Raw genomic sequence first — 9,266 nt, 5'->3', positions numbered from 1 at the left:
ACTTTTTTGTTGTTGAACAAAACAATACAAACTGAAAAAAATAAAACAAATGGATTCTCCATACATGAAAGATATGACTCTTCTTCGCAACGAGGAAAGCACACATAATCAGCAGCCGTACATCAAAAATTGTTGGAATCATTCCGAAATGCCTGAAAAATATATATGCTAATGTTTTGTGCGACAAAATCTATGAATGTGAAAATATGTATATGAATTGGACAGGACTTTTGTTGGACATTACACGGGTTTTCGACTTCTATGTGAGAGGGCAACTGAGAACTGACAAATGTATATATTTTGAAACAAGTCTTTACGTTTATCCCTGATAAGCTATATAAATCTTACCCTGCATGTAGAACTATGATAAAATCGTTATCTCCTTTGGTATGCCACTCAGCAAGATATGATAATATTGACTTGAATTGTTCATAAATAAATAAAGGTGGGATGTCAATAAATGTACTGGATTAAAAAATAACAAATACAAAAATAAGGGAGATTGACACGAGTTTTGCTGAAACGGAAACTAATGATTTTTCTTTTTATTTAATATGTGATAGCCCTCCAGCTAATCATTAAAATTGGGTCAAATTTAAGTTTTATCACGGACCCCTGGGGGCCGTTTCATAAAGCTGTTCGAAATTTAAGAGTGACTTTAAAAACGACTGGTGAACCTTTCTCAAGCGCTGCATAATCATCAATGAACATTTAATAGTGAATACTATTTACCACAAGAAAGAATCACCAGTCGTTTTTAAAGTCGATCTTAACCTACGAACAACTTTATGAAACAGGCCCCTAAATCCATTGTTACCATACTTATCAGCATGTAGAGCGTTATCTTGATAAGTCCTTTATACATACCCCATTAAAGTAGGTCCAAATATAACTAATTTCACACACTTGAAAATGATAAATACTCTAATAAACGACTGTTGTCCAAGACTATAATGCTGCTTCCGAGTGCAATGCAGCTGACGCGGCAACAGATCCGTTGGTCACCCATTTTTCATGACGTCGCTTGAAACATTTCCGAACTTCTTTGACGACAGCGCGCCGATACGAAGTACACATGAATAAATATATGAAAGCATTAATCCAACTGTTACATAATGCAGGGAAAGACACGAGGGTTCCCCATGCCGGTGGAATATGGGCGTTGAATATTACAGCTGCCACCATTGTACACATAAGGGGGAGCCACGTGACGAAGAAAGCCGAAGTTAGTACGAGAATCGTCCGAACGCCCTTGAGACGGTCGGTGGTGTAACGAACAGCGGTCGGGGACATGTTGGCAAGTTCGCGAGTCTTTTGGATGGTGATTATCATAAGGCGAATGTTTACGAAGAGAAGAATGGAGGCGGGGATGATGAAAGAGACTATGATGATTATAATGAGGGGACGGACCGGGTCTGTACTGTCTAAGTAGAGTAACGCACACAATGTGGTGTTTTCAATGGGACTTGGAAGATTTCTTGCTTCGAGCATCGTGAGGGACAAAAGCGCGCCAAGCAATAACACGCACGCAAGAACGATGCGCGCCCTCTTCTGTGTCATGATAGTCGGGTAGCGAAGCGGTTTCACTATTGTCAAGAAGCGATCTACACTAACTAAACACAGACACAGGAGTGCTTGACATGACACCATGGTGTATACAATGGCTATGACGTCACACGACGCGTGCGACAGAGGCCAGTTTCCAAAGATAGCCAACACCATTTCCGTCGGGCAACATATTAAACCCGACAACAGGTCCACCACCGCCAGAGCACTCAGGAAGAACCGCGTATTGTCACTGAAGCAATCCAAAGGCTTCCTCATGATGTACAAGTTCAATGCGTTGCAGAATATGATGAGAAGAAACGCGAAGGCGTACAAGGCTAGTGCAATGATGGTGATATGGAATTCCACGTAGCTAGTCACTTCTTCGGCATACTCCGTGGAGTTTGGTAGTTCCGTCGACGGCCAAAGGGTCACATAGAGCTCGCTGGAATTGGGTTTGTTGACAGCTATCTCGTTGGCGTCCATCATGCCTTTTGTCGTGCTGAAGGTTTAACTCCACAGTCAACTGCAGGTAAAAAAAAAATGAACAAGAGAAAGGGTTATTAGTCAACACCTCTAAGCAATTAAACGGTAGGATCGTGCCAGAGGTGGAAGAACGTCAGGCTCATACAATGAAAGTGGAGGGGCACCTGTTGTTTGGCAGACAAAAGGTGCTCCTCCATTTTCTTTGTCCGAGCCTGATGTTCCGCTGCCTCTGATCCTGCCTCTTCTTCATGAAGCCATCAGGCATGGTGGCAGGGTTCCATGACATTTGCTCTGGCGACAAGTGCTCCGCTTTAAATTCCACACACTACTAATCGAATGACCGACTTCAACCCCAAGTTTAAAACTATACCATACCCTAAACCTAACCGTAACAAGCCCTGTTGCAACAGCAACCCGAAACCTACATCCTATACGAACGTAAGCTCGGAGCAATTGTCGCAGGAGCAAGTGTCGTGTCACCTTAAGTTTGGCAGTGGTTCAGTGGTAGAGCTCCCGACTTATGAATGGGAAGGCACAGGTTCGATCACCAGTCAAACATACCACAGACTGTGGACAAGAATCATGTACTATCTTGCCAGGTGCTCGATTTATTTTAATGGAATAGGGTAATAATGACACATCATAATCATGCTTGACCCGCTGGGTAAACAGTACATAAGTGCTGTAGTGGCTGCCCTGGATATGAATTGTTGACCTTCATAGCATCCTTATTGTCTGTAAATTGACATTCTACTAAAATCAGCTAACTGTAGGTTTGATTAAGCATGTACACTGAAAAAACTCCGGCGTTGATTTAACACCGACTGGAATCTATTATGTCCACACCACAGAAGTATGAAACAACACCAGTTCGGTTTGGTCTAACACCAGATAGGTGTTTATACAACAATGATTAGTATTAAAACAGCTTTGGTTTGATTCCAAACTGGTGTTGTTTCAACACTTCTCTGGTGTGGACATATATAGATTCCGGGCTGGTGTTAAATCAACACCGGAGTTTTTGCAGTGTATAGATGTACGTGGAGATACAGAAGTCAAGAAACCAAATTAATGCACAGGAGGAGCAAAGCCCAATTCCATCCACTTAATTTCAAGGTTACCTGAAACATGAGTTGCATGCAGACCAATGACTAAAGTCGTGACGTGCTGAATTTAAGGGCTCATTACTTTTATCAAAGAAAATTGCCTGGATGCAGCACACCTCGAATCAATCATCTTAAGTGCAAGGTTTGCTATCCAGTGCACACCTAGTGCGGAAGTGACGATGTATTCATCTTATGAGCATCATTAATTTTTCAAACATGATCCGCTAATTGATCTTGTAGATATTGAAAATATGTCTAATTCATGTCGACATTAAAACGTGCATTTTTATTGCTAATCGAAAAATGCAGTGTTGATGTTGCAAGTCTTGTTGGTACTTCTCTCAGGTCAGTTGCCGCTCGGTCTATACACACCCTGTTTACTTTTCATTTGGTCTAGTCAAGATATTTCGTTTCTTTATTTATTTCAACACGGCAAGACCTAGGCAGCAAAAGCTGTTTCGTTAGGACCATGCATAAAAATTGCAACCATTGAAACACAAGGTCACATAATATAACAGCATATACACATAGAATATGAATTCAAATGTGAAATATGCATAAAACGTAAATTAGAAAGTAAAAGTAGCGTGTTTTAGCATCCATTTCGCACAAGCTTTCTACAACGTTCAGTAGGGGAAGGCGGGGTAAGTTGTGACAGTTTTTGCTTTTTGCATGTTAGAATTGATATGATTAAAAATCTTGTCGAAATAAGTACCTTGCCTTGAAATTTAATTCTTCCGGAATATTTTCCACCTATATATAACTTTCTATCCCCACACTGAAAGTCATCGTGACCTTTGAAAAAAACGATGTCAAATGGCTCAACTTGCCCCATATATGGGGTAAGTTTGAGCCACCTTCTGGGGTAAGTTGAGCCACAAAAACTATGTACAAAATGTATGAGGGGAGAACCAGCATATCAATCTTTTGTTTAAAGTCTTTTCACTTGCTAATTCTCTATAAATACTAACATCCTTTAAAAGGAAAAGAGCAGCCATGTAAATTAACTCCTTTCAGCCAGCATTTCAATCGATTTTTATGGTTTGTTTGTTTTCTAAGATACATTACCATAGGAATTACCATGGCTCAACTTGCCCCATGCTGTTTGGCTCAACTTACCCCAGTCCGAACTTAGTGCGATAATTTTGTATCCACACATTTATTATGCATCCATCATATTAAAGACTATGACAAGAATGAAGATCCATACCTGGACTAATAATGTTGTTATCATGTCTTTATTATATTTAAAGACGTGTGTGTTTATAAAGCACTTATCTTTTTCACACTCTTTTTTACTTTTTTGGCTGAAATTCATATTTTTCCCTCTAAAAAACTACTTTTTGTTTCAAAGTTGAAAACAATATGGTGGGGTTAGGGGTTATGCTATGGGTCATCAATACATGACACCACCACAATGTCTGACTCATTCATTATTGGCCTGGGGCTGGTGGCTCAACTTGCCCCTATGCTCAACTTACCCCGCCTTCCCCTATCTATTGAAATGCCTGTCAAATCGCAATGGACAGATTAGAGGTCATTATCGAAAGTTGGTGGACCGGGGCAGCACATCGTTTTCAGATTCGGACCGGAAGTAAAAATGCAAATATGTCGTTCATTACGACACTGCCGTTTTGATTTACCGATTTCCGACAAAGGCTGCTTTGTTACACAGCAAAAACTGTGGTGTTAACCGGTGTACATAGAGGACCACACCAGTTATTTTACACCGGTGTTAAATTGGTGGTGTTAGTTTTACACCTACAGGTGTTATTACAACACCTATGGTTGTTAAATTTACACTCTTTGGTGTTATGTTCAATCTCTAGGGTGTTCACGTTATTTTAACACCTCAGGGTGTGGTCCTCTATTAACATCAATTGGTGTCAGTGTTAACACCACAGTTTTTACAGTGTATGAAGGTCTTTTGGCAAAAGATTATCAGCATTATAGAAAGCGTCTGGGAAGTGATTGCTTAAATGTACTGATATAATCTCGTCTCTGCTAACCAATTCGTCTAAATTGACAAACAGCCCCTTTATCATTTTGCCCGTTTCTAATTTTCTATACACATTTCGTATTTTATTCAATGGTCTATAAGCAATGTCTATAATGATCAGATATAGACTTAGGCTGATTTCTTAAAGAAGAATCCAGCCTTGGTCATAAAATGTTGTGTTGAAAAGGAGAAAAATGAATAAAACAGAATGATAAAAGTTTGAAAGAAATCGGACAAGCAATACGAAAGTTATGACTGTTTTTAAAGTCTTTCCACGTATTAACAGTACTAATCAATAGAATCAGCCCTCCGAAATTGCATACCCATATCTATTTACATCCAGTACTTGTAATGGAATCAGACTAACAGTATGACTAAGAGTTTAACCGAGATCCTTCCATTTCACCTCGCCGTATGGAGGGGCGAGGGGAGGAGGAGAAGGGTAACAAATTCATCGCACGCACCACGAACCGTCCTCTCTGCGCACTTCGATGCGAAAGTTAGTTTTGCAAAGAACGCATTAAAAAAAAGTTTTTTTAAAACCAGCAAGTAGTGCACCTACAAGGAGAGCAAATTATTTACCGGTGTCTTTGTTCGATAGTTCAGGTTCCAAAGTTTTATCCCGTATCTTTACATTTTCTTGAAGTGAATTATTTACGTCACAGTGGGCATCGTAACAAAGAGAGGACGGTTCGTGGTGAAATCGCGAGTCGCGATAGCGCACTGCTTCTGCGCAGAGAGGACGTTTCGTGGGGCGTGCGTCGAATCGTTAAGAACCACCTTATCACGCTAGCTTTGGTGCAGTCAAACGAACGTAACCAACTGCAAACTGCTCGACGGCCCGTCATCGTCATAACGGGACAAGTTTTGCTGTTCTGGGTCTCGTAACAAATTAATCGCTAATTTGAAAGAGTAATTCTGATTGGTTGCTAGTAAGTCCACTTCGCAAAATGCGCATGCAACGCTGATCTTGATAGGCCAATTCGTTTGTTTAACGAGGCCCTGGGTCGGTATTGCCGGTGTGACAGTAACATCCCTCAAGCCACTTTATAAAACCTCGTTTTCCTCCTTTCCTTTACTCTATTTGAATTAATGGATGACCCTAAAACTTCGTATCATGTCCTAAAATATGTCTGATGGGCGTTTCAATAACGAAAATACAAAGTTGATTGTCACTAGACTTGCAAGGGCACGCGCGCCTGTCACCGAAACAATAATATATACAAACATCAAGGTGAGTTATGAAGACGGGAGCGGGTCTTTCATGGGCTGAGTCCATGACGGGAGGAACAGGGTGGTTAATTAACCGCCACAAGGTGTTGTGCCGGTGTTTGTCGACGATCGACCCATTATCGATTCGCCCATTAGCAAATCGACACAAGGCCAATATATGTCTGGAGTGATTTGCTTTTCGTTGGAAAGCATAATCAGTCTGAGATTAGCTGTAATCCACTCGAACGAAGGCATGACATTTCTCACTCCTTTCTTCTTCTGAGCATATGAGATATGGGGTACGTGTGAAGGTTCTCTGAATGATTTCATCTCTGAATACAAAGTATTCATCATCTAGAATGAATTGGCCCTACACTTGGTCCATCATTATCATATGCTTTATCTATATGGTCGCATTTCATAAGTTGGGTATGCAAAAAGGGTGGCGTATGAACAATTTTCCACACAGTGCCATGGATAAATTGTTGCTACATCACAGCATCTTGACCAAATTTATTGAGTAATATCTCATTTTGAAGCTAGAACTATAGGCTAAATATATTACTATGAATTAGATCAATACAATATCAGGAACAAAAACTATAGCACATTAAGTTTGAAGTAACAGGGGTGGCGGAGCCGGTGGATGTGGTAAATGATAAAATATTAATTAAACCTAATTAAAAACTTACTATAATATGTAATATGACTTATCCTCATATTTCTGGGCGTTTTAAAGCAGGGAACAACTAAATGTCATAAAAATTTGGTAATTTTGAAAATATGCAGCAATGGAATACATGTGTGTGTCAGCTCTGATCTGCAACCTTATCAATTAGTAAACTGGAGAGATTTGGTTATCTAATTTGTAATCTTAATTTTTAGTACAAATGTTGTGTATCATTGCAACAAACATTTCTACCCATGATGTTGTCATTTTGCCATGCATATAAATACAGTGACAGGTATTCTGGGGGAAAAAATATGAAATTAAATACTGTTATTAATTAGTATAATTAATTTGCATTAAATAATAGATAATAATACTAGAGGATATTAATATTGCGCACATTTCCACCTTGTTAGGTGGAATAACTATTTGATTTTTGGTACAGATTTAATTATTGATGTTTAAAGATTATAACTGCAAAATACTAGGGTGATCCAACGTTGCATTAACTTTTGACACCATTTTATGTGCAGCAGGTCCAATTTGAGAAAAACACATTTCAAAATTCACATTTACATTGACGTCTATGTAATAATTAGAGCATTTTAAGGAAAAATAAAGGTATTCGAGACTTAAAACTTTTTCAGTATTTAGAGAATGGTAATAGCTATAACATATCAAAAAATAAACATTTTGACCATTTTTACCCTGTTCGCGAAATTGGACCACCTTATGACATGCGACCATAAACAATGTAGTGTCGAAAAGCCAAATTCAAAATAATTTTGCCACCGTTTCCACCTTCAATTAATCCCAATTATCTGTATGATGTTGTCGACTAAAAAAAAACAGGTTTTGGTTCGTATATACACATATCTTGGTTTATTGCTCCTTTTTCTTAATTATGTTTGAATTCATTTTTTTATGTCTCTTGGTATCTTGTCACATCTTTGGCTATTGTATTGTCTGTCAACTTGTAAAAAAGTAGTCAATCGCGAAAACTCTTTGGCCAATGTTGATCTCCCATGACTCCATTTGATATTTGTATAAAATCATTATATTATTTAATTAATTTGTATGATTGTAAAGTTTGTGTGTAGGCCTATATCATGGTATAATTGTGCGTACTGCTTTTTCATAATTATAATACAATATCATAACGGACAGCTACAGAAATATGACGAATGAAACGGGTTACAAATATCTTTGTTATACATGCTGGGTTGCATGATGTTAAGCCTCATCAATGCATAATTGTAAGCTAGTTATATAGCATCGATAATGTCAGATTAGCCATCACTACGGTATCTAAATTTATTTAAACTGGGTTAATATCTCGTTGCTATTTGAGAGGACTCAACCCTGCCCCTGTGCTGTAGTGGATCATGCACGCGTGGTCTAAAATCTACATCATTATTGGTCTATTAAAGATAAATTCCAGTTTTGGTAACGATCTCAAAATGACTTTTTACAGAATCTAATATAACGACACCCAAGTGTCTGTTTGTATGAATAAAAAATATGTGCCAAAGGATTCTGGAAGAAATTGTGTAATTGCTGAGAAATAAGCAAAATAAGCGCGGATTCGGTCACTTCCGTCGGGTCTTTATTCCAGCAATAATAATACACTGTCCCACGTGTCCATATCTGTGTTGGCGATCTTCAGTGTGATCGTATTTCAGCCTAGATTTTATGATTTTACAAAGTTCAGTTTATGTAACCATGGTAACTGTACCAGATCTAGATCCACGATGATATAGTCATACCTAACCTTGATTTTACAGACTTTCTCACGAAATTGGAGTTTTACTGCAACTACTTTCATTTAGCTTTAACGAGAAGGTATAATGACCATTTCGCTGCAGCCGAAGTGAGATTGATTATTGCTAGATTTAGGAATATTGATTACAGTATACCTAAACTAATAAGATTAGCCCACTGGATGCAAAAGATCTGATTATAGTGCAAATTAGACGGAATTAATTTGCAGATCGTGTCAGCGCTAAATGAAAATTAGCACATGGCATCTCGATCGAGATCTCAGCAATGAAGATGGGAGCGTCACAAGTGTGTCCTTCAAATAACATGACGTCATGAGCATCATGAGCTGGGAATAATAACCAATCTAGCCTTCTTTGATACTGTGATAATGACAGGTTTATATACATTTCCATGGCAACCGAAAAACTGTTACCGAAGAATTGCAAACTAAACACAGGCTTTTAATACCTAATTGCATGAAATGTTA

General features: G+C 38.6%; 1 protein-coding gene across 2 annotated transcripts in view; it reads right to left on the bottom strand.

The window, feature by feature from the left end:
• Window positions 1-727: 727 nt before the first annotated feature.
• The window catches only part of LOC121420478 (5-hydroxytryptamine receptor 6-like), a 57,131-nt gene continuing 48,592 nt past the window's right edge, over window positions 728-9,266 (bottom strand). For both annotated transcript variants that reach the window (XM_041615127.1, XM_041615128.1), the window contains exon 4: window positions 728-2,071. In XM_041615127.1, coding sequence (XP_041471061.1) covers window positions 949-2,034 — 1,086 coding nt within the window. In that variant the 5' untranslated portion in view covers window positions 2,035-2,071 and the 3' untranslated portion in view covers window positions 728-948. The remainder of the gene's footprint in view (window positions 2,072-9,266) is intronic.

Source organism: Lytechinus variegatus, chromosome 8 (assembly GCF_018143015.1).
Source record: "Lytechinus variegatus isolate NC3 chromosome 8, Lvar_3.0, whole genome shotgun sequence".
In the NCBI taxonomy this organism is placed as follows: Eukaryota; Metazoa; Echinodermata; class Echinoidea; order Temnopleuroida; family Toxopneustidae; genus Lytechinus; species Lytechinus variegatus.
This window is presented reverse-complemented; position numbering and strand designations above follow the sequence as displayed.